The 26,510-nt window shown below is 43.1% G+C and overlaps 1 protein-coding gene across 2 annotated transcripts in view; it reads left to right on the forward strand.

The window, feature by feature from the left end:
• The window catches only part of LOC117163360 (uncharacterized), a 146,269-nt gene that overhangs the window by 44,650 nt on the left and 75,109 nt on the right, over positions 1-26,510 (forward strand). Inside the window, exons 1-2 of one of the 2 annotated variants that reach the window (XM_076621933.1) lie at positions 143-167; positions 6,912-7,068. In XM_076621933.1, the coding sequence (XP_076478048.1) occupies positions 6,970-7,068 (99 nt within the window). In that variant the 5' untranslated portion in view covers positions 143-167; positions 6,912-6,969. Of the gene's footprint in view, positions 1-142; positions 168-6,911; positions 7,069-26,510 lie in introns of those variants that run through there. The other variant, XM_033345568.2, reaches the window with a different exon arrangement.

The raw sequence follows: 26,510 nt of genomic DNA on the forward strand, positions 1-26,510 counted from the left end.
CGTTCAACGTTATGGATATCGTGCGAATTCGCTCGAACCATCGAAATACCGATATAAAAATTAAATGAAATATAAAAGGACTTTTTATCCTCCGCATTTCCACCAACGATGAAGCTCGTCCTTTAATCAACGATCACGGACGAAATTTATTAAAAGTTTAAACGATGGTACATAGCCGTACGTTGCACGCGTATTCGTTATGTTTAAATTATTAATCGAATTAGATGTTCCTTGGCAATTTATCGTGTAATCGTCGTGTAATTTTTCCATTTTGTTCTTTTTGATAAAGAAAAGAAAGCTAACAAGCTTGTATCTGTAGCTCGTTGGTGATATATAACCTGTAAATTAAATTTTGCTACAACTTGCAATTTGCTTCAGGATGGTCGTACTTCGGTTATTTATGGCTCTCATGTAGACTCGCTTGAAATACGACGATGTTATCACGGATACCATCGAATATTCAACGACGCAACGTTGCACAGAATATTTGATAGCATAAAGTCACGAGGACTTTTTTTTCGTCCACTTTGATACGAATTTTATCGATTGAATAGATTCGTTTTAGCAATAACGACCGTTTCGATCTTTTTTTTTTTTTCTTTTTTATTTCATCCGACTAACGTTTTACGCTTGGATTGTACTTTTTATTATGCATTGTTATCATCGTTATGTTTAAACGTTGCGCAATAAAATATTCAGTGAACAGATCGAAAGGGAAAAGTCGGCCGCACGAAGGCTTTCATGCCTGGTGAACATTGTCGGTTGATGTCGATCACTATGAACGATCATTGACGCGCTAAATTGAATTTTCCGTCGGTTTATAAATTGTCTCGCTCTGATCGAGCTGTTATTACACTTTGTCGTCGATATTCTTCGTAACGTAATAACACGGAAAATATTCGTACGAAATGATCGTAGATATGGCTACAAAATGTTAAAATGGAATTTGACTAATTAACATGGATTTACTGGTAATAGCTATTTTCTTAATCAAACGATTTATAGAAAATTCTGACCAGCAATTTTCAATCGCAATTTTCAATCGCAATTGATAAAACGCAACGCATCTGTAACCGATATCGTGGCTGTCGTCCAAACGCGTTGAAAGAGACTGCAGTTTCATCGTTTATTCGCTAATCAACGCTTCTATCGGTACAAAACATAAAAAACACTGCGAGGACAGTTTCGCTTTAAAAGCGTCGATGCACGTATATTTACCGATGACATACTCGCAGATATGCGTAAGAAAACGAGTCATCTCTGGTTTTCTTTCTAAGCGGTATTACATAAAACTGTTCGTTGCAAGGCCTCGTTGACTTCTCGATGATTTAATGTTACCGTCACTTCGAGCGTTCATTATGCCGTATGTAGACATACGTAGACTATTTACATTGCTCAATCGCATGATTCATTCAACGGATTCAACAGAAACACAAAAGAGAAATGTGACCACGAATTTATATCTTTCTAGCGGCGTTTAATTCGATTCGATTTGTCTTGCGACAAATTTTTATATAAACCGAGTGTTACCGTAATATATCGATGTTTTTATCTCGTAACTCGTAAAATCGTAAAATCGTTTACGCGACAAAGCTTTATTCGCAACTCGAAAGTTATCGACTTGCTAATATTGTCAGATATCCAGTAACTGTCGTATACGAAAGCGCGGATGATCGATATCCGAGTTAAAGAGCTCGATAAATGAAAACGTATAACAGGCGTATAACAGACAACAATTATGCTGAATATCGACGACCAATTGAAATTCGCAGACGATTGTCCTCTTAACAGTTTTGTTTACGTAACGCGGAAAATTTCAGAGACAAAAGCAACCGCTTGCTGGCAGTGGAGAAGGCAACGAGGCCGGAATCCCAATGACCGCGAATCGTCTTCGTGAATTGCGTCAGATCCATTTATCATTCGCGTCGCAAGCGAATTCCATAGACGTGGATCGTCCGTGGTATTCGAAGTAATTGCGGAACGGCGCAGTGAAATCCAATAAATTCCGGCTCGGTCGAACAGTTTTTCGTGAATCTGACCCATTGAAACGTTCGCGCCACAGCTCCAGCCGAGTTTTCGGCCCGACGAAAAGGAATTGGCGCGTGCAAAATTGTTTCTGCCGTTGGGGTGTGTAGCGAATAGAATATTCAGTAACGAGACGGCTTGGATTTTAGTCAGGCAAAAGGGAATTTAATGTCCGTAAACTGCCTCTCGCTGCTTTCTCTTTTGTCCGTTCGGTATTCGCGAAATCTTGACGAAATTGAAAACGCAATGGAACCGAACGATTCGCGAAACGAAGAATTAATCGGATCATCGTGCAAGTAGAGGATCAAACCATTTGCCAAACAAAACGTTCTTATTTCAAACTCGATCTTTCCATCCACAAACCTTTCTCTGCCTACGTAGCAAAATTGCCATTTCGATGTATGTAAAACCGCATCGTGTGTAACTTTCACACGACGATACAGACTACCGCCATATGTGTACGCCTGAACGTATGCAAACGAGAGAGCAAACGCGTATTAACGGCCTGGCGTCGATTACCAAAGGAGCTGTGCAGATCTGAATTCAAAGACAGTTCGATGTATGTGTCAATGGATAGAGCGGCGAGGCGCGTCCTCCGCAAAAATAAGAATTTATATCACGACACTGTTAATCGCTCATTAGTTATAGGTCGAGTGTTCGTGTGGCCGCTGGCTGGTGTGTAGGCTTTCTTCGGCTTGATTTACAGCCGAGGTATACGCAGCCCGCTTCGATCCTCGTACGCGGCTACATAAAATGTTACTTAACCCCGCCCGAAGTAAATCGATTTCTGCGGTTAATTCGCCGCTATTCCGCGCAAACTTTGCATACTCTCCGCTACACGCACACGGGAACCGCGTTGTTCCTTTTCACTGTCGCGTCGGTTGGTTTGGTCGAGATTTATGCCTCGTCGAACGAAAAATATCGATGGTCAGCTCTGACCTCACCGGTGGTGGGTGAACGTTGATTGTTGAAATTTATGGGGAGAGATGGTGAGGTTTCCGCTGGAACTTACGTGTCGTTACTTGGCTATATATTTATTGTAAATTTGGAATTGTGGGATAACAATGATCGATATTCGACGTGGATAAATATCATTGACGAACCCGTCGCAATAATGTTGCGTAGTCTGTCAATTGGGTGGCAAATTGACTCTTCTTAGTGATAAAAATGGTTAAAATTATTGAAAACCACGACAATCCGGCAAACACGTACGTCCATTCGGAATATAACACGCGTCACCAATTAAAGATTAAACAGGGTTGCGGCAGTTTCGAGTAGCGAGTTGCTCGTCACACGGTGTCACTTTGTGGCTAACGACGTGTGCCGGCGTTTCGATCGATGTCTGAAGTGGTCGTTTAGAGGCGCAAGAACGGCGAAAAACAAACCCTCGCCTCGTCGCTTTCCACGCAACACGTGCAACGAAAAGGTGATTGCTGTCGCTGCTTTGCGATCGTCGTTCCAATTTACAACAATGGTCAAAGATAATATCATTGCATTTTATCGACAGCGTCTCTCGACAGTTCGAATGGCGCACATCGTTTTAAAACGACTATCTGACCGAGAAAATGTCGTCCAGGAATCTATTTTTACGAGACGTTCTATTATATCTGACACGTATTTTCGTTTCTTTTTCAATTCCGGCGAATCTCGTCCCACGCTTTCGCTTGAAAAACATGTTTTTAAAATAACTCTGCCATTTATACGCAGTTGAGGATATGACGGTCGAAACGAGGAACAAAACAGTCTGCATTTTGTATATATATCTTTTTGTATGTATATTTTTCGGGGAAATGGGTAACGTCAGTATGCAGTTTCCCGTACGTACGAACACGTCGACGACTGCCGCTTTGAGTTTTCCCCCCGAGATTGCACGTTCGTTCGCAACGAGCTGCACTTTGATCCTCCACAGAAGAAAGTTTTTTTCGCTGCTGGCATTTTTCCTCGCCGCTTCCGGTGTTTATTATCACGCGCGAACCGCGAAGTCACGAGACACCAACACCGGCTCGTGTTGCCTTTCGTTCGTCCCGGTAAAACGCGTTATTTGCAACGGCGTTGCCGGGAAATTCGTTGAAAACCCGTCCGACGAAAGCGTTCAACCCTTTCGCGTGTGTTTCTGGCTAGCAACCACCGCCGTTTCAATTTCTCTTGCCTCGTTCTATTCTTTCTTTTTTCTTTTTCTTTTAAGAACAGCTTGATATTGTTTAGGAAAATCGCAGACGGACTCTTTGAATTTTCGTACACAACTTTCCGTTTTCTTGGTCGTGAATTCATAGATCGTGAGTCGCCTCTGTAATTTCTCTATGTTTTGTACAAACTCTATGGGCGATTTGCATGTTTTTTCTTCGTAAAATATACGGATAAAAGCTCGTTTCTCTCTTTGAATTATGTATTTTTCAGCGTTATGTTCTGCGACATAGAGAAATAAAAACGTGGAGTTGTATTCCTTGAACTCTTTGTATTCCTTGAGTTTCTCGTATTCCTTGAATAAGCAATTTTTGATCGAGAGATATTGCGTTTCTAGAAGATTGAAGCTCGGTTTAAGCAGCAAAATAGCAGGCGCAGCCTACGCCAGAACAAACCATTGTGGAAATTAATGCGATGTTAAGTCGTGCTTTGGTATTTTTGTAGAATGTAACGAAAGATTCATCCGCGTGCGAAGGCGACACTGCAGAGAAGATTACACCGAAAAACCATTGTGTATCATACTTTTGAAAACATGTTGCGAATCACAGCCTCTTAAACGCGACATAGTACGAGATTATTCTACATAGATTGTGATCACTTATGGCTTCATATACCATGACGCAACGATACACGTATATTTTCTCTGCAGAAGCTGATTTACATATTTTTGACGTCAGTCGTTTTTCACGTGTGTCACAGTGATCCATCGTTGCCCGTTCCATAATAAAAAGTCTCGTTATAACATCACAGTCGTCGCAAGTTTAACCGTTCCATTTATAACTTCCAACGATATTTTATTGTACGGTTTCTTTTCGACGGTGTCTAACGATATTTCTTACGAAAGACAATTTTAATATCGACCTATTTCTTTTCTCTTTCGTCCGAAAGGCTGCCGGATTTTCTACTCTTCTTTGGAACTTGCGACTGTTTCCCACAGAGAGGTCTCTCTCTAAAATTTTCCATTCTCGATCAAGTAGGTCGATCTCTGCAGCTACGAAGTTCACATTTTCAACAACATTCTGCCTCGTGATTTTGCCAGTGAAAGCAAGCAAAATGGAGAAGCACGATCCACGGTGGCTGGTTCGTTCAACAACGTCCGTTCACAACGAGCTAAGTTTGGCAATGAACCACTTGGCCGGAGTTCAAAAACTTTTTAGTGAAGTTCTTTGGACGATCGTGCCCCAGGAAGACGGTGACTAACGAGCGACGAGTGCGTCACACTCCTCTTCTGGGCGCCACAACCTGTTTTTTCAATGTTTGCGCTCGCCTTGGTAGGCGTATGTCGGCGTCACGCGTTCGTGCCTTCACTACCGGCTTTTCTGGTCAGTCGTTCGTATTTCATTTTTCATACTCGGCTCGTCCTAAAGTGGGACACGAGTTCTCGTCACTGCGCGCGTATCACGCCGACGACGTCTTCGACGCTCTTTCCTCCGGCCTTTGCTCCGCGTTTCGCGTCTATCGGTTTCCTTCGCTGTTTACGAACGAGAAAATATTTGACACAAACTTTAGCACGGTATCGACATATCGCAATTTATTCGTAGAACGTTCGTAAATTATTTGCGAAATAGTCGAACCGAGATGTCGATCGTAGAAATTTCACTTTTGCAAATCGCCAAAGGATCGCTTTCTCAGTCGTTAGAGTACATTTTTCGAAAAATTATTTCTATTTCGAAATTACTTCGCAGGAAACCGCTATCTGTACCAAATCACGCATACAATCGCATCTATAAATTCGATAGCCGGCAAGAACTCGAGCTCAGTCTCCTCCCGATCGTTTCTAACGCAATTACGAGGCTCGCAAAAGTCGGAAGCAGTCGCGCCAACTGGCAGGCATAATTATCATCGATTAATCGTGCCCTGGAACAGGTCGAGCTCGCTGTCGCAACAACGTCGCGGGTAAATCGTGCGTGGAAGACGTGAACTCCGCCTGTGGGATGTCAGTGTCAAGCCTGTTGGTTTCTTTCGTGCGTTTCATAATGCATCCAGCGGGTCGACGCGCGTCGTAGAAAGGCGCGACGCTATTTCGACGCGAGTCGCACGCGAACTCGTCGGACGGCTGTCACTCATCGGCGCAATTTGTGTCGATGAGACTGCGAGTCCGAGAAGGGAAGGCTTCTGAAACGTTTACCGGTGCCCATTAGCAGGGATTTCCAAGGGGTGTGCGAATCAGGGGTTCGAATTCCATTTCGAGTGTCGCGTCGCGTCTCCCCGACGCCACGGCAAATTCGTTTCGTCTATTGTCCACGCCGTTTCAAGTTTATTGTGCAAGTGTAGGCTGTTTTTTAAGAGACCGAAGTTGGCAAAGAGTTGGTTTGGTAGAAAGGGTTAGTGGGCTCTCGCATACAGCCAAGTTAAGTAGAAATCGGTTAAAACGTGCGATTTATTTTCTGTCGCTTTGGAGTTTGGAAACGTGCCTTTACGATACGATTATTTGCGATTGAAAATTCTACTTTGATTAAAAATTACGCCACGATGAAATTATCTGCTATTGTAAGACGAACGTTTATAATAACGGTAATAACTCCCTCGAGGTCTTTAATGCATCTATCATACTATTTAGTAAAATTCGTCATTCGAGAGATTTAAAATTTGCCACCGCATCGAAGGTCGTACGTTTGCCATCGTATCTTTCGTATAATTATGCCAATGGATGTTGCGTATTTAATGAGGTGAATCAACGTGTCGCGTTCGTGTATTTACAGAGGATAAGGAGAATCGCGTAGACTACGGTTGTAAGCTGGATTAAGGACGGCGTACATCATGGAGCGCTACGAGGAGGAAGGCGAGGACAGCGACAACGAGACAGACCCGGAACAACTCTTGAACGAATGGCTCGGCGAGTTGGACAGCCTGACTGCCGTAAGTTTTTAAGCGAACTTTGCCTTTTATCATTTCGCTTTATCATAGCTGACTACGTTAATTGCCATCCAATTATTAAATTACCTTTATCGGACCAGTAACGATATTCGGCTTTAACTGTTTACGACTAACGAAGAAGCTTCCTCTAAAAAATAGTTCTTATCCTATAATTAATTTATAGCAAGAATAACAAACTATGTATTTGTTCGTAATTGATTTATTCGTAAGATAGTTTACGTTCAGCTGGAACGGTTCCAGTTGTAGTACCACGTCGCTCGATCGGCGTCGATTCACGCGTAATCTGAATTCTAAATAATTCGTCGGTAGGCGCTCGTCCGCACGAAAAGCAAGATATCGTTGTTGGTGTTTCGAGTTCTGCGGAAGGCTCGGTTTTCGAGCGATGCAATTTCACTGGTCCTTTCATTCGTCCGGTTTCGTCGTTGAATCGCACGAATTTTCGTCGATTCGAATCGAAGTTTACGGGTCGGATTGTCCGTGTGCGTATAAATCTTACGTACAATGAAAACGAGATTTCAATCTGCTCGTTCAGCGTAACGAATCGATTTTCATCGCGTTGCTCGATAGCATGGCCGGGCATAGCGAGCCTACAATAGCAGCCGCAAAGCGACAAATTGTCGACAATTGACGCGGCTGAACGATTGCGATTCGAACTTTGTCCGTTCGACCACGGAATTTCCAGCGGCTTTCCGTCTCCAGGTTCCGGTCCCGCGACGATCGTTTGCACCGTTAATTGGACAGGAGTGGTCTGCAGTTTGTTGAACATTATTTTCTACGAAACCTCGATGAAGTTTCTCTATTGCTTTTTGATAAAATCAGAGAGGTTGTTCTCCGTTTCACCGAGAAGACAATTAATCCGTTGAAAAGTTCGCTTCTCGTTCCTCTTGCTATCTTCGAATTGTTACACTTCGATAATGAAATAGTGTAATATCTGTACGAGTGGATGCGAGTCAGGCGATTAGCTGGAAAATAGTAATGGGAAGCTCGGAAAGTGGAAATCGAGGTTGTTGGTTCATAAACGACGCGTGAAAATTGCGTTGCTCGTTAGAATAGCAACGGTTTTCGAGTGAGGTTGCTCGAGCGTATCTTAGCGACGACGAGCGATAGATACGAGAGCACGAAGAGCAGTTCACTCGTGCAGCAGAAGATAGATTAAACGTGTTGAAGTCGCGGCCAACGACCGAAAGAGTTCTTGCACTTGCACTTGCACTTGCACTTGGTGCCGCTGTTTCAAACCGCGCCACGGAAAATCGATAGCTACGTGTTAAGTATCGCTTATCCACACTTCCTATTCGATTATATCGAAATGGAGTTCATCGGTCTATCGCCTAGCGTCGGCTAATTGGAATTTTCTTTATTTTCAAACAGGTTATTCGATTCTCTTTATTATTTCTATTGTCGTAAGTTCCAGTGTCATTATCGAGTGGTTTCATAAGTCTCGTTGCTGTTTATCAAAACCGGACGCTGGAATGGTTCAGGTGTTTGTACGTAGCAGTAAACGAACAGTCGTTTTGAGTAGCTTCTGATAGAATGGGATTAGCTCGATGGATAAAACGACAATGAAACGTAATAGAACGATATAACGTGGCATACATATAGGTACAATTAACCGTTTAGATTCGATATTAGCAGGTTCGATGCTTTCCTAATTACATCAACATGTGTGTTAACCTCTCAGGCTATCATTAGGATATTAGCAAGATTAGAATTCTATACACGTACGATCATAAGTTTTCTACGAATAATCGAAGCGTTAATAATTAATCGTTTTGCTTTTACTCCTACGCTTATTAGAATGCTATTCTAGAAGGCATAATTCATATCCGTATAATTATGAAACAATAGACAGCAATAGTATTATGGTTAATCGTGAGCGACGACCGAATATCGGTGAAAGTTTAGACAATAGAAGCAACGTTATCGAAAGACGTCGTAACGAAAGAAATAATCAAATCGGAAGCATAGGAAAGTATGTGAAAAAACGTCAATTTAATCGATTCTGTCCAGTTTGTTTGACTTCGTATTATTTCTACGCTTCGATGGTCGACATGATCGAGACTTTCCACTTCAACCTTTGTCCCAGAAAATCCTGTGATCCTGTGTCCGTAGAAATATTTCCTTTGAAATTCCACGTAGAACGTAGAACTTTCTGACTCGACATTGACAAAGAATGCAACGAAAGGAGAATGCAACATATTTATTTCTAGAATATTTCAGAAATCTGACAGGCGACGTACGTAGGTCGAGCTTGCCAAGATTAGGTATTCCTACGAAATAACAAATTTGATGGCAAAGGATAACGTTTGGAATCTTTCGTTTCGATAAGTTTGATCAACTGTAGCGTTAACCATGACAAAAGTATAGCGTTGCGTGTGCAACAATGATTCGCGTGCTTGTACGAGTACGGGAAGGTGTTCGATTATCTGTCTAGCGCGATGCGCGCGCCGGATCCTTCCTGTCCGAGAGCGGAAAGGTGAGAGAGCTTTTGCACTTGCACTTGGCGGTGCATCGGAGGTCGGTCAAGGCGCCTCTGCACAGATCGATAACCTGGCAACGCGGAATGGATAACGTTGCAGCGTGGTCGGTGACCCCGGCACAAGCTACTCGCAAATATTCGAGTACGTTTGCCGGTTCGATCGTTGAAAACCAGGCAGGCAAGACCTTTTGTCCGATATTTTTTCAAATTGCCTGAATACCGGTTTCATCGATTAATGAATCGAGTGACTCGATATCGTGTTTCGATTCGTTTGCCACTTGTTTGCCACTTTTGTCGCAATCCATTTCTATACGTACCTTTTTTTTTAGATATCTGTACATTTTTTTAATGTTTATGTTAAAAGCGATCTTTATCATTATCATATAAAACTGCTAACTGTATAGCGATCCTCATTTTGGTTAATTATTCTTTCTCGACTGTTTTGAATAAATTATCATGTATTTGATACATCGTTAGTCTTTCGAATAGATAACGATCTTTCTAGTTTTTTTTTTAATTTATTTGGAAATTTTTGTGGAGACATATCTCTGAGAGTATCACGTATCTCGAGACCACGTACATATTTTTGCTCGGTAAATTGGAACAGCAAAGATTGTTAAACCGAGTGTACAGTAGACAATCGTCAATGCACGCGTGCGTGTACGTTGTATCTCTCGTTTTATGATTCTGTTGCACGTCACGTATAAGATTTCCCTCTAGAGCGGCGAATTGCACAATTGGATTCCGAGAATGCAGATGAAACTACAACGATGTTAATTTGTCCTCTCCATAGTGAACACAATGCTTAATTGTAATGTGCCACATATCATTGTTGTTGCTTCTCTTGTCGAGAGACGACTAATCTTCTGTCGTTATTACTCATTTTTATCGTGTCGCTTTATTAAATGAACTTTACAAATTAAAATACTGCGAGCATCTTACATTCCCTCGAATATATCACGATAAAACGACGTATTTATTTTGATCGATTAATTGTTAAACTACGACCGTTCATTGTTTTATACGACGTTAATTATTTTATACGACGTTAATTATTTTATTTCATATCTATCTTTTATTAGCTCGCTCTAGCGCGATCTGATATTTCAAACTCGAATTTTCCTGGTTCGTGTATACCGAATTATCTTCCTCCAGTATGTTACCGGCTCGATGCAGTTCTCTGTTTTATCCATCGCCAGTAAAGTTTCCACGAGCGCCACTTCAGCGCGCTCGAAACTTTCGCAATTCAAATACGTGTGGCGCGAATGCAGCTTCGAACATTTCTATAACAATATAAGAATTAAATTATTCTTAAAATAATATTTTCCTATGAAATCTAAATGATTCGTTTTTACGAGTCGCGAATTTACAATTTCTCTTGCGATCTAATTCAATTTTTTATTATGTATCCTGTAATTTTCACTTAAAAATAATTCATTCCTGGTAAAATAAAATTGAATCGTCGATCGAAATTATCATATTTCCTAGACTTCGTATTGTCTTCGCCGTTCTTTTATTAACATACGCAATTATTTCCCGTAATCGTATTCGAATAAAATTGTACTGCTCATAATGGATCATTAGTAAAGTTAGCTGCCACCGTATTCACAACATCGCTCAGTCCTTGACATAATAAAGGTAGAAACGTGTTATACCAAATGACGAGGTACATCCACCATAAAATAGACAAATGTCTGAGGACTTCCGGCGTCTATTAGTATGCGGGCTTCGTTGTATCCACATCCGTGCGACTGTTCTTAGCATTGTTAAGCGACCAGAGCTTCTGTACCTCGATATTGCTATATCCGGTTCTAATTCCCTGCGATTTCGTTGATAGAACGAAAAAAATTTCTTAGAACCAACGTGCGCTTTCCGGCAATCTCTCTATGAAAAAATTAATCGAATTGAATCCTACCAATGGAACATCAGGCTAAATGAAGATAAAATTTGCTTTAGCGTGTCGCTAAAAGTCGGACCAAGATGCTCGACGAATGTTAGCATCCGCATAAGGATCTTCAAGGATAAAGAAAATGTTCCTAAGTTTTCCTAAAACGACCCTAAATTTTCATATTAAATTAAGAACTTTGATTTATGTTACCTACTACTTTCGGTCCAGTCGAAGAAAGTTTAGAGCGTCACTGTCGAATAGAAGTTTCAAAAGAATAATTTGGTCTGTCATCGGCGGAGTTGGAGCATCTGGTTTCGAAATCTAGACCTCTTTGTTGGTTTTTGGCCACGGCTACAGTCGTTGTGCGTGAAAAGAAAGAAACACAAAGAGAAAAGCGTGGAAAGGAAGACCGAGAGTGTATAGAATAGTCCAGGTAGCGGTTCGACCCACGTGCCTAGAGGCAGCTGCAATTTGACAGGTCTCCGTCTGCTTTAAACACTCCCTCGTATCCTCGTAAGGCGATCCTTTCTTCCGCGTCTCGATGAGGCTTCTGTTTTCGTCAGCCTCGGGGTCAGGCGAACCGTTATCACTGCGCCTCGCTGCAGGTGACCGCATCACGCGAAACCGATGCCGCGATACTTGGTTTCATTCAGTTTGTAGCCCAGAGAAACGAAATCACCCTTTGCACGAGTGTTTCCAACTGCTAATAATAAAAATCTTACTCTCGTCGAAAGACGATCCGGGTATACCTAGATTTTTCCACTTCGTGTAAAATTCCGTTTACCGTAAGTTAGGGTAAGTGGCGGAATGGAAAAGATGGATGGTAGTTGCCCAAGTTTTCCGACCACCAGACTCTTCTCTCGAGTATCAACACAAACGAACTTCCATTTTCATGACGAGGGTAGGTAGCAGAGAAAATCGAAGGAATAGAAAACTCGTATCTCGCATCAGACACGCGACCCGTCTGCCATCTGTTGCTGTCCTCTCCTAATCTTTTTCGAGATCTGTGCAACAAACTGGAAATACTACTACCACTGCACAACTCTCGAGGATCTCTTTAGCTCTGCTTAAAATTCACGAAGCTTTTCCATTACGCGATCATTCTACATTGAAGATTCTCTCGAAGATTCAAGATTAGGACCAATGTGTTGTCCGTTATAGCTGGGAATTCTAGCATTTAAATGCTAAGTTTGTCGTTTTGATTTGACATCTCCTTGTTTGGTCCGTAATATGTATTTATGCGTCAGTTAATAAGAAACGTATATAAAACGTTCAAAACATACTACTTCTAAAATTGAGGACGTAAACTAGATCTCTGGTTAGGTTCTATTTCCTTCTTTCTTCTGGTTAATTCAATAAATTTGCATAAAAATTCGTAATCCGCCGACCACCTCTATAATTCACTAGAATAGCAATCAGGGATTAGGAAACTTTGGAGCTATTTTCAGTAATCGCTTTAATCGGAGTACTCCGCAGAACATCGTAAGCCCAGAAATCCAACCAAATCCCCGTTGCATTTTCTCTACTTTTCCATCCACGATACGATCTCTCGTCAAAGAAGTGCTACTAATAACGAAACAAGCAACGAATTCGTGGAACTGTCTGAGGAGGGGAGAGGACTCTCGAGACGGATCGAAGGTTCGAGAAACGAGCAATGACGCGCGGTTTTAAGTGCGCTCATCCTCGTAGCTCGGCGTCTGTACTGTATTGCCGAGGCTCAACACTCTCAACCTCGACACCTCCGGAACAGGGGAAGCCTGTCCCGTCGCGTATGTGTACGAGTCTCGTCCTTTCGGTTGCAGCTGCCTCGTAGCTGCAGCACGTGTTCTTCTTCACCGGGGCAGGTGGTTGGCGTCGTTAAGCAATCGCCTCCCCCTCGACGAAGGCCGTGATTTGAACGTGGCACGGTCGACCAACAGGAACGAGATCTTTTACGACAAAGAGGAAACGTAGCTTGTTGGACGAAGAAAGGAAGCGGTTGAGCACGAGGCAAAGAAGAAAAGAGGGTAGGTGTTCGGGATCCGACAGGATGAGAAAGGTAGCTGAACATCATCGAAGATATAATATACACGAAGGCAGATTATACGGCAAAGTTGGAGCGAAAATCCGATCATCCGTGGATCAGCGAAATTGTTTCCATAAGAGAGGAGCCTGATACTTTCAAAGATACCGGGTTGGTTTACGAATGGAATTTTTGTCGTCCAGAACCGTGGTTTTCTTAAAAATAATTAATCTGTTTTTATTTGGAGAGTTGAATCGTTTCGTGGTTGACAACGTTATCTTACAGTTACGACCTTGTATCATCTTAGCTTCTTGACATAATATCTGTTCATCTTTTGAATTCTTTCGATATCTTTTTCCTTTCACGAAAGGAATGTAATTGTGAATTATAAGAACCTTGGCGATTGGGTTTTCATCCCTCTGACGTGTCAGCATAGCGCGTAACTTAGCTCGGTGGCTCGTAGTCTCTGGGGAAGTTACGCCACCACGAATCGCCGCGAAAAAAAGAAACCGCGTCTAAAGAAGTGAAAAAAGGATGGTAGGAAGGAATAGCACGAAGGGAAGAAGGACGGAACGAGAGGCAGGTGATGAGATCTTGCTTCTCGCTCGTGACCGGTTCCTGGATCATGGATATGCAGTTTACTGCCTCTTAATAAGCTGTAATAAGGACTGCCAGTACCCTCGCCTCTCGATATTCCGTATGCGATAAATCTCACCGACGCGGCCGTAACGCGAATTGCGCAGGGGCGAGTCCACGAGACGAGCAGGTGAATCGTGACTCGTTTCGATACCGGTGACGACGCTGTCTGCCAACGTGGCCCCTTCTAACGAGCTTCTTCCAAAGCTATCCTCCCGGCATCCGTTCCGTTTGACTTTGATTTGCCCGTTGCTCGATCGTCGTCGACAGGATAATGGAACTCGACGATTCCTCGACGAGTTCTCCGATCATTGCACGATGAATCGACGGTGATCTCTCGTGACCGAAATCCCATTTTTCAGCTGCAATTTTTACATAGAACACCATGGATTTTCCCGGTTATTCGATAAATGTATAAGATGAAAGTTTCGATATCCGTTCGACCGTTTGCGAAGAGATGCCCTAACGGGAGTCGTAAATTCTGTGTTTAAATTCGTTACGATTTGATAATCTATTTCTGCGAAGTGCAAGTAGCAAGTTAAACTGATGACTGATCAATGAAAACCAGTCGAGAGACGATGACTGATCTAAGTCTGAAAGACCAGTCGAGATATTGCCTGGTCAACGTATGAAAAACCAGCGAAGTTTGGTGACGATGCTGGAAAACTGTTGATGGGTATTGGTCGTCCCACCAACGGTCGTTTGCTTCTAAAACTGGCCGTTGAACATGAGACAAACCTGCTTTTCCCAAATTTTACCTGATTGAACAATAACCCTAAGGAACGTCTCGACTTGAAAGATGAGTTACAACAATTAAGGACCTTGATGGTAAAGTAAAATTGCTTAGTTCGATGGTCGTTCCTTAGAATCATTGCGGTCTGACTAATTATATTTGTACAGCTGGTACCTGTCTTGAACGAGGGATGGATTCTGGTTTATGCAGAAAGTCATAAGACGTAACAATATCGAAATATCTCGAATAAATTTTCATCTAGAAATATCCAGAGGTTCGGAATTAGATCTTTATGATATTTCGCTGGAAGGTGAGCAAATTGCTAGAAGAAAATATAGACGAAATTGTTAAGAAAATATGGAAGAGAGAAAATCCACGCGAGAGTTAAACGATCGTCGGTATCTCCGTTCCAGGAAACTTCGTTAAATAACTTGGTCCGTGCATTTTACGTCCCGACACCTTCAATCTCTCGACACACAGGTATGCGAGTATACGACATCGCGGAATATTTAGCTGCCTGGTTCAACTGCTGCCACGAGAAATTATGGACAATAAACAGACAATAAAGGCATCAGGAGCCTAAGCGAAGGGAATTGGAGCTATAATAAATCTCACTTTTTGGTTGGCGGCATTGGGTTAGGTCGTCTCGTCTACCACGCGAACTTATCGTTAGGATCGATCAGGGTCTTAACGACATAAGGGTTACGTTCTTGCCCTTGTGAATAGGGGTGGTCCACCCCCTCGTGCGGGCTTCTCTGGGTTTCCTTTCGATGGCGATTCGACAAAGAAACGTTCTTCCTCTCGTTTCTCTCTCTTGTTCCAAGGACTCCGCTCATCCGACTGGATGTCGTGGGGCGAGAGGAGAACAGGAAAGATGGAAAGATTTTTCTTCCTTTCTTCTCTCGTCTTCTTTCTTTCTTTGGTAAATCAGATGCAGAATCGTCTCTCGTCGCAGCAGCGTGCAACAGTTGGCGAGGAGGAAACATCTGTCGGTCGCGGCGCATGCGTATCCCTCAGGTAAAACCTGCACCAATCCAGGGATTCTCAAATTTTCCATGAGATTCGTGAGACTTACTTGCGAAGATCGTTTTGATCTTGTTGTACAGCAAGCAAGCAAATGATCGATTGGTAGATCGAAGTTATGGTACGTCAGAGTTTTTTGGAAACTTTGAATATTTTATTCTCGTTGCTTTATAGAGTTTAGTACTGAAATTAATTGACGATATTTCATTTTTCCTGTCTCGTAGAAGATATTTCAATTGATTCTTCCGAATTTTATAAACATTAAGAATAAATTGCAAACGAGACTGAACGACAAACGTAATATTTCCCTGTATCACAATGAGCAATTGGTTCTTTTCAGAGCTCGCGTAATTACTCAAGCGTATTTATGCGACTTGTAGTAGGTACTCGCGATTACGAATCCTAACGATCGTTGGCGTAACAACGGCCACGATAACGCAACAACTGGGCGATTGTCGGGACAAGAGAAATTGCAGTTACCGGTACAATTAAAGAGCGTACAATCGCGTTCCAGTTTTAAGAGCCGAACGACTCGTTCGGAAGGAACACCGCGTGTTTTGACGATCGCGTAATTGCTCGGAGCTTTTCCGCTCGCTTTTCCGCTCGCTTTTCCCACATGATATTTTCATCCGACGGAAGTAGGTAACTAGTTCTACCGCATGGTAGCTCCTACTAGATTTTCCTCTCGTCGAACCAACAAATTTTAGCAACGATCATCGTTTAGAACCGGATGCTTTGTCTTTGCTCAGGCCATTTCCAGTTTGATTTTTACGACTTCGTTGAATGTATATTCCTCGAGCAGAGAGTTTCGACCACGTTGCACGGTTATTCCAAAAAGAATAAGTTTAGTGTCGTTAATTAGACGAGGAAACATAATTTTCCTTTGGGAAACGTTTTTATGCTACACGCATATATATGAGTACACTACACGACCGTTTCAAAAGATGCCTTGCAATCGCCGCGCAAAGGTTAAGTTTCTTATCCTTCCCCCATACATTATCTGTCAAATGAAATACGAAATCTCATTAAAGAAAGTGCAACGGCCGTTCCGTTGCAGAGAAAATGCTGCTTAGACGCTTCCAGTGGTCGTTTGGCCGGCTGTTTAAGGCCACCGGGATTAATGGATTAATTACAGGCCGCTCGTTTGTCCTGTCGTTTCCTTGGTGGAAAGGAGCGAGACAGACGTCCGATAATCCGGCTGTAATTAAAATTTAACGTCTCTTCGGTTTCCAATAGCTCGCCGAGTGAAATTCAATTAGCCCTAACGACGAATTACGCCGATCGCGTTCGATCGGATCTGCAACGAGAATTCAAGATGGTCGTGGAGTTTCTTTCGATAGGGTCGCGCTGACTCATACGAAAATTGCGTATCCGCTTCCTGACGCGAGGGTTGAAACGCCCTCCGTGCTGTGTCCCACGCTGGCTATCGTTTGTTATTATTCCGATTCTGATGCAAATTCATCGGTCACTCGAAAGTTTTATTAGTCACTGAGTGCAATATGGTGGCGGCCGTGACGATGGTGGTCAACTCGATGCAACATTATCCTTTAATTCTCGCTGCAACCTAATCGACGGATCTATGTAAACTGCTATAAACGAAAAAAAAAAGAAGAAAAGAAAACAGCACGACCGTGGTAATTGGTAATTTTCGACGTGAAACGAAACAAACGCGATCGCGTTGCATTTGGTATCGTTCGTTTAAATTTCTGCAGTGATCCGTGGCGTCCGAACGGTTATCGTGCAAACTGCACGATACGATTGGAAAAAGCGGAAAAGCAAAAAATAGAAAATGGCAAATAACGGTGAAATACGTTCACAGAGGGAATGAATAATCGAATCGTTGGGTGTTATTCGGTACAAAGGTACGGTGCTCGTTGCCAGGTACCGAGTTACACGCAACGTCTACGAACGAACGGAAGGGACGTGCTTTCGTTAATTTACGACACCTTTGGATTCTCGAATTTCGTTTGATCGCTCTCGTTGCGAAAGTTAGGAAGCGAACGTTTGCTTCCCGCTACTTTTTCCGCGTAATTGAAGCGATATCGAATCTGGAATGACGTAGAATATTAGTCTCGCAGCACGAGGTTCACCCGGTAGTTACCATTTCTAAATGTATCTTTTTGTTAGTTAGCGTGAGGAGTCGATACGAGAGTAGAAATCCACGCGATTCGTTTAATCTGGAGAAACTAACAGTTTACGTAAAAGTAAGACAAGAGAATGATACAACTGGTAATTATCATTACGTTACATTGGACCTGTATCGTCGACACATTACGCTCCATAAATGTCTGGATACTTACAACACAAATTTTATTGACGATTATTCTTTGTGCTTGACACACGATAATAAATAATATTATTCTTGATCGAAGTACTTGGCACGGTAGTTTCTTCGACACGGCTCGTGCCACAAAAAAGATTCCAGGCTAAAGAGAATCTTCGTCCTTGCGGTGGTTCGTGACAGGAAGCACTCGATGCTTTTGATCAATGAGCAGTGATCACCGGTAGGAAGCAGAAAAATAATATGTTTCCATGGACGCGAGAAACGAGCGGAGAAAACCACAGATATTCCTGCTTGAAAAAGGTCTGCGAACGTGAAATTAATAGCAATATTCAGCGGAGTTACGCAAGTTGACAGATGCCCCCGGTATAGTTTGAATCAGTTGACCTACATCCATTCGGACGCGATCTTCGCCCATGCAGATTTCAAGGAAGACATTTTTCTGCAATATTCTGTTCAATCGTAACCAAGAACGAAGAGATGTAAAGGAGAAGATACAGGGAATTCGGTTTTGTATTTCGCATTGGTTTTCTCGTTTTCAGCAAAGTTTGCAAAACTAGCGCCTATTAGAATATGAATCTCCGTGTAGTTATGGAAGATGTAAAAATGTACAAAGTAAGAGTACCTGTGTCTTGGAATTTCCTACGAACACATCAAATTCAAGAACCTAGCAGCATCCCTGGTAAAGATGAATCGACGAAGATCAGGTTCGCGATGAAAAATTTGAGCTGCGCGATCGTTACGGTGTAAGCTGCGGAGAAGCTGAAAGATTGGCGAATTAGATGGTATCGTTGACGACGCCGCCACAATGCAACCTTGAAATACGAAAGAACGTCTATTCTGAAATTCAAGAGCGCAAACTGGGTCACCCGGATTGCGATACTTCCTCTTTTTTTTTCTTCTGTATCGTAGAACTAGTCCTTGGAGGCTATCTGGTCTATAGGTGTGCCTGCTACGAACCGTTTCGTTGTGTAACGAGGAGTTTCTCAGAGGAAATGGAACGAGCTGTATTGTCTACATCGGTGGAAGAAGGATCTTCGAACTTGGTTAAGATTCGCGATATCGATGCCTCGTGATCTTTCGCGACGACGTTTATTGATCGATCATCTTCAAAGGTGACACGATAAAATTCTTGATTGTCGCGAATTAAGAATAAAGAAGAAAGAAGAGGGAGAGTAGAGCAACTCGGAATTAAACGAAAGATATCAGCAAATCTACGTTAACGCGTTACAGAAGTAAAAGAAGAGGCGAAAGAGACAAAAATTTTACGAAGAATGTCACAAACCTTGTGTTTTGATCGAGAAATTTCTAAAAATATACTCGAAAGTGGATAACGACAATTTTACGAGCTCGTAAACTGTCGTCTAGAAAAGATAGCCGAGACAAAGACGTTGAACCGAGATTTGTTGGAAAAGTGTGGAGGTTTGGATCGGTTCGCAAGAACGAAAAGGAGAGGATTTTGAGAAACACTGCGTATCTGTGCCGAGCGCCACGCGACCAGGTCGTCCGGTCGGGCTGGGTGCCGGGTGTTGTTGAAATCAACGTGGTGGGGTTCCTTCGACGACCACAACCGGAGCCTTATGCCTTCAGTCGACTCTCGGCTCTCACTGCGACTCGAGCTGGCTGAGATTCCGTTAATTAAGCATCGAGCGATCCGCCAAGGGTGGCTGGTACACAACAGGTGAACGCATCACCGCGTGTACGCGATCGAGATCTGATTACCCGTGGAGAAAATCGGTCGTCCGAAAAAGATCTCGTCTGAGATTGCGTACGACCCACAGACGCCACAAAGGACTCGTGTTCGACTCTCGACGAAAGCTAATTATTGCGAGTCAATCGTTGAAACCGTAAGAGACCATTGACGAAGAAAGATCAGAGGATGAATTAATTTAATCGACGAATAAAGAGAAACGGCTCGTACGAGGAAGAACATCGAATATCAAAAGCATCAAAGACCTGTTGAAGAGGATTCGAAGTCGGAGAAGGATCCAGTGTCTGCAGGGTCGCCGTGACAAAAGGCTACTATTTTAAAGCCGTGTACCCATTTGTGAATCCCGCGGAGGTAGACTCGAGCGATCGTCACGGTCGATCCGAAGATCGATCCGACCAGTTCCTTTTACCGGTCGATCACCCCGTACCCGCGTCAGACTCGCTCGTGGAGCGGGACGTGCACGTCGCGTACGCGTCGTCGGCTGTTAATTAGTACGTGGGTGCCGTGATAGAGCGAAGGAGGTCGGTCGACTGTCGGGGAAGAGGGGAGGGTGTGCACAGAGCGAGAAGCAGACCGAGAGGAGAGAAAAGAGAAAGAAGGAAGGAGCCGAGAGAGTGGCACGGTGGACGCAAAGAGATGCCGAAAGCGGAGGGAGCACGATTTAGAGGAGCAGAAGAGAGCATCGAGAAATAAAAGAGGCGAGAAGAGGGTTGGTTAAGCGAGTGAAGCCGGAGGAGACAGTTAAATAGATGCAGGAATCTGTACGCGGCGCCATGCTGCTGTAGCAGTGAGAAAAAATATTCGGTTTCCTCGGTGCCTCTGTGTGTATGTTCGTGTCCGTGTGGATGTACATAGGAATCTCAGGAGCGTATCAGTCAGCACGTTTGCAACCGGTTAAAGGGACGTGAATTCGCTCGAGGACCAGTTTGCGACAGTGGCATTAACCTGTCCGGACAGTTAGAGGAAACGGTGAACGACGTACGTTTCGTGAACATTCTCGTGGCTAAAGAACACGAGCGAAAGGAAAGTCGTGGCGACAGACGATCGCCCAAATATCTACCAAGAGGCTTCGATCGATCGTTTTCTTTTTTTTTTTCTCATCCGAAGGGCAGATTCGATCGATGATCCTCGAACAGAGTGACTATTTTGTTTTTTAAACGACGAGCGAATATCGATCGAAAATGTTGTGCGGCTCGTTCAGGAAGAAGAGGAGGCATCCCGGAGAGGAATATCGATTGGTCAGATCCAATACGATGCCTAGAATCTTGTCGATGAAGGAGGGCAGTTTGGTCACGGTCCGGAGAACAAAGTCCTCGAGGGTGGCGGCTCGATCCTCGCATCTCAGGGATCTTCTGCACACGGTAAGCCATAAACGCGCGCGATCTTGTGTCGCGATTCGTTACTCGGCGCTGCTACGTGGCGGCATGAGTCGCGCTATTTTCTATCGCAATAAAGTCGATCTCGATACAGCGAAGGATTTGGTTCGCGATTTGTTGCTCTTTACGGTGTCCTGGTTCATCGATATTTATCATCGAAATATTAATCGATACTCTCGATTTATCCGTCATAGATCGATTTTTCGGTTAATAAATTTTTGTTAATTCTTTGGAGAAAGGATTCGAAGGATCATCTCTTAATTTACAAATTTTATACGACGAAAATTCTACCGTATAGAATTGGTTTTATTTGTTTGACAAGATCGAAACTGCGCTTTTCGAATGTCGCAGCAATTTAGGATCAGGTGCGCTTTATAGTTCTGCATCAATCCTCGAAACATCGGTGACTCTCTCGTGTTTCCATCGTTCGAAAGCAGCTGTTTGAACTTGGATAAACGACTTCGACCATGTAACAGCAGCTACCCGCGAGACGATTAGATAAATTTAGTAAAATCACCACTCAAAGACATCGTGTTCCACTCAGAAGCATACATCAATTTACGAGAGCAATCTTTCTAAACGCAAGTACACGATAACGTTTTATCTACTTTTCTGGTGTATTCCCTATGCAAAATTCCTTTTCTTTTTTTTATAAATAGAGCATTTATAGAAAATGCAATGTTACACGAATACGTAGAATGTACATAATGTACAAAAATGTACAAAATATCCAAATCGTAGTACTCGTTAGGATAATTAATCGCTGAAATCAATCTCTGGTTAGATTCGATTTTTTTAATTTAAGAAAACAGAAATTTGCATAAATATTCGCAGTCTGGTCGTAATCTAAAATTCATACACGCTCAAAATTTCACACAACAAAATTACGGTACTTACAAGATTGCTTCAGTCGAAAACTATCAATTTAAGTTAGGTCAGCTCCTCTAAATTTACATAACCTACATAAGATATTCATCGAAGACGCGTCGATCGATTCCCGGAATTGTAATTCTCAATGATCCACCCCGTTTCACCGATTGGTGAAAATTCCAAGGAACACTATATTCCAGGTCTACCTGCATTTTGCTCCGTATTCATATCTATCCGACAATAAGAAGCTTCGAGCCGGCCAATCGATTGTCCCTCAAAGGTCTGGAATCGTCTTTTCCAATTTACATACGTGAATTCGAACGCTTTACGTCGTTTACATATGTATGCACGCGACGACGTAGTCCGACTGGCGTGTACATGTGCGTTTCATTGCATAATTTACGACGCCGTGCCCGGACACGATTGCAAGAGCGATCGAAGCGTGTTTAAACGGTCGAGGTGGTATCGATTTGTTTGGAAGCGAGAGACGAGAGCAATCGACGAACGATTCGAGTCGATTTGCCGATTCAGATTCCGGCTAATCCTAATCGTGCGATTTACGCGGCTAACACCCTCCTGATGGCCTTTGCCAATCCAGCTACTTGTTTCCAGTCGAACCAACTTGCACGCATTTAGGGGAGTCGGCTGATTTGCAGCTGATTCATGGGCCATTGTCTACACTTTGCTGAATTTCTGACGTTGGGAACTGTAGCTATTTCAACGTTCTGTTAGATTAATTTGTTCGTCGGACACGATCGATAGGACGATCCAACTATAAATATTCAGAGCAATAATATAAATCAAACTGAAACAACTCTTACGAACGTGTAAATATTCTAACCCTTGTTTCTTTTAGAAACATATTGCAAAACTAATAAAGAAACTAATAAAGAAATACGAAGCTCGTGCTCGAGGAACCAGCATACCTCCAACAACCTTCCAATGTAACATACTTAACCACGAAAAAGGCGTCCGAGAAATGTGAAAAGAGTAAAACAGGTAAAGCGAACGAGGCAACGAGGCTAGCTACACGTTGCATCGTGCAGAAATTCGGCACGTCTTCCAAGAAGCTCGGCGGATTCCTGGTTACACGATCGTTTCGGGGCAAAATACGGAGTAAGCAGAGGGAGGGGGGCTGGGATGGTATCGATCGGTGGATCAGGGGATCCGGTCACGATGAGCTTGGTGGCTCGGTGCCGGTTCCATCGTGTTCATCGTCTTTGTCGTCGTCTTCCCGAAACTCCCGGTGTTCCTTTTTCGGTCTAAATCCGGCCACCGAGAGGCGCCTGCGACCACTCGCAGAAGTCGCCACGAGATACTCGTGAGAGAAAGAAGGAAAGGGAGAAGAAAGACCAAAAGGAGGCTGTGCAAGCCACCTTCTCGAGATGTTCGCCTTATAAGGCGTCCTCTGGGTGCTCGGCCGTCCATTAGAAATCCTTTGTCGTCCCGACCTCTTTTTCCGGACGGATTCTCGAGGGCTTTTCGTCGCCGGGATAGAATTCGCGGTCCAACCTGATGGATAGCGAACAGATCGCTAGGAGCACGTTGGTGTTGGAATACCGCAGAAAGGGTTTTTAAGATAATGAGAAAGCGAGCTGTTCTTTGTCCACTTGAGAGAATTACCTGACGAGAAGACGAGCGATGAAGGATACCGTTGAAACAACGCGATCCGAATGAGCTTTCTAACGCTGTAAAACCAGGATTCTTCGCGAGATGAGTCTTTTTACGAAAAGAAATTTACTCGGCGTCTCCGGAGACCGGCCAGCTCTGATTCCTTTACCGCAGCCTCCGGTATTGTCCCGGATTAAGCTCTTTGCTCGTTGCTCCTCGTTTGTTTGCAGCATTAATGAGAGGGTCGTATAGTGTCTGAACGCTTTCCATTCGAGCACGGGTCATTGGCGAGTTGCAATTATTACGAAGCTGAAACTTCTTCTAATAGAACTCACGGAAAAATTAGAAGAAAAGAAAATTTCCTCTTTCCCTTTCAAGATCTTCCATGACTGTATCGTTTTACTTATTTTCAGCTTCATCATCGTAATATATGTAATTTATTTACGATAGATCAAAACTAAGGTACTCGGAATGGTATTTTGGAGATGAAACAATTTACGTTCTATTTGTTTAATCGCGTGCTTAAAATTACGAATTCGCATAAACGATATTGTCTGCGTACAATTATATGATCAAAATTCGATTGCCTGCTAAGATTATAAATATCCTCTTGTCTTCTGAGTGGCAAGAAAATCGATTACGAACAAGAAACAGATTCCATTTCGACAAAACAAGATTCTAACAGCGTGAAAATTTGTTGCTCGGCTTGGTTAACGTAATTCCGTTAAGGTTTTTCGACCGACACCTTTGTGGTACGTGTTTCACCTCGCTCCACCTCTCTTCTTCCACAGAAGTGCAGGGAAACGGTCTCGACTCGATTTCTATAATTGCCGTAGCACTTTTTCAACGGCCTTCATTGCCAAGTAATCGCCACTGCCTTTCACTATTCAACGTCCAACGAGAAGTTTTCAATAGTTCGTTCGACTCGCATAGTCGAAGAGCATAGAACCAGGAAACCCAGTTGAAATATATCGTGAACAACGATCGAATTCGCTCCACGGAGGACAGTTTTTTCACCCCTTCGGGGTAAAACGCGCCGGAGAACAAGCGATTTCATCTCGCTGGTAATTTGTGTACCCGGTCAGCCCGGTTCGTTCCCTGTCTGTCCGCTTTTGTTCGCTCTTTTTGTTCGTCCCATTCTTCCTCCCTTCTTCTTCGTCTTCTTCTTCTTCGTCTTCTTCGTCTTCTTCTCCTTCTTCTTCTTCATCTTCGTTTTCTTCTTCGACGCGGTCTTCTCTCGTTGGAATTCCACCTCCCACTCCAGTACCCGCGAAATATCTCGACGCATTCTTGCGCATCGTGCCGGTCCGATTTGTGCCTCCTGACGGTCTTAAGGACCTGTTACGACTCTTTTCAACCATACAAGGATGGTATATGGCGCTATGGAATTAAGGAAATAACTTATAAAATTATGGAAACAAGTTTTCGATGATCCGAGGAAGATGATGTCGTTTCGTTGCGTTTTAAGAAGTCCGAATTGCAGGTGAATGAACATTTTTAGAGGAATGGAAATGAATATGCGCGGTAGAAAATAATTGAATAACTTTTTTGTTACCTGGTTTCGCTTGAAAACGGTACTACCTGTCCTAGTTCTGTGACTTATCGCAGTTATCCTATTGTATTCTATAGAAACGTTTTACTTATTTTTATTCGATATACCGCAATAATAATACATTGACTTATACAATTCGTAACAGGACGTTAATAATAATAGGAACGCTTCTGGCAACTATTCTCGCCTAAGGGGAAGCGAAGCTTGCCAATCTCCGTAACCGCCAGCAGATATCATCGATCCCGTTCCCAGATCTTTCTCGTAGATTTACACGAGACGCCTCTAAATGCGTTTCTTCCCGCTTTTCTTCCGGTAACCTTCTATTAACGTCTCGACGATGCCGCGCGGCGTTCCCTTGAAAATTGCGCAATCGCCGCAAGATCTAGCACGCGGATCGTTCTATTAGCGCTGACGAACACCAGTAACTACAAACCACGGTTCGACGAACTTCCATCGTAGCGACGCGCCCTATATTTCGTTATCACGCCGTCGTTAAACCAGTCGACTCGGCTTTTTCCTTTCGCCGATAACGCGATTCTGCAGTTCAATTGTCGCCAAGGGTTGCGCAACAACGCGTTCTTAAACCGTTGCTTTTTACGCCGGAGAACAACGAAAGAAAGGCCGCTCTCCTTTTTTTTTTCTTCAGAACATAATCACATCGTGTTCTGTGTCGATATTTTATAGAGAAAATAGACGTACGATACCGGCAATATCGAATATACGTAGAATTTAATTTAAAAAAAGTTCAAAAAATACGGAATTAGAGCAAAGCGGAAAGTCTAGTCTGAAACGAAGCATCGCACAAAATGCAATTTTATTACTGGCCGGCGATTCGTTTGACTCGATTCGTTGGAGCGTTCTTTACCTCGCACGGCATCCTCTAGATTGGTTTACGCCGGTTTCAATTTGTGGCGCCGTCCGCGAAGCTTCTTCTAATTACCGCTAATTAGAGCCGATGCTGTAAGTGCCGGCTGTTCTCTGTTGGCTCGTTGAAAGGAATTCCCTCGACTATTGGCGTCGCCTAGTTTCCAGGAACGTTACTTTATCCGGGAACGGGACAGAGACTCTGAAAACGATACCGGCGCTTCTTCTTGCGTTACATTCTCGTTAGTCTCGACATTTTGCATATCAAAAATTTGGATCTTGGCGTTCGCAGAGGGTAACTCGTGGCCGAGCGTTTAAGCTTTAATGTATACTTAAATTACTCGAGTTTATATAATTCAAGTTTAAATTTCAAACTTTAGAATTAAAACTTTCAAATGAAA

The sequence above is a fragment of the Bombus vancouverensis genome, chromosome 10, assembly GCF_051014615.1.
Source record: "Bombus vancouverensis nearcticus chromosome 10, iyBomVanc1_principal, whole genome shotgun sequence".
Taxonomy (NCBI): domain Eukaryota; kingdom Metazoa; phylum Arthropoda; class Insecta; order Hymenoptera; family Apidae; genus Bombus; species Bombus vancouverensis.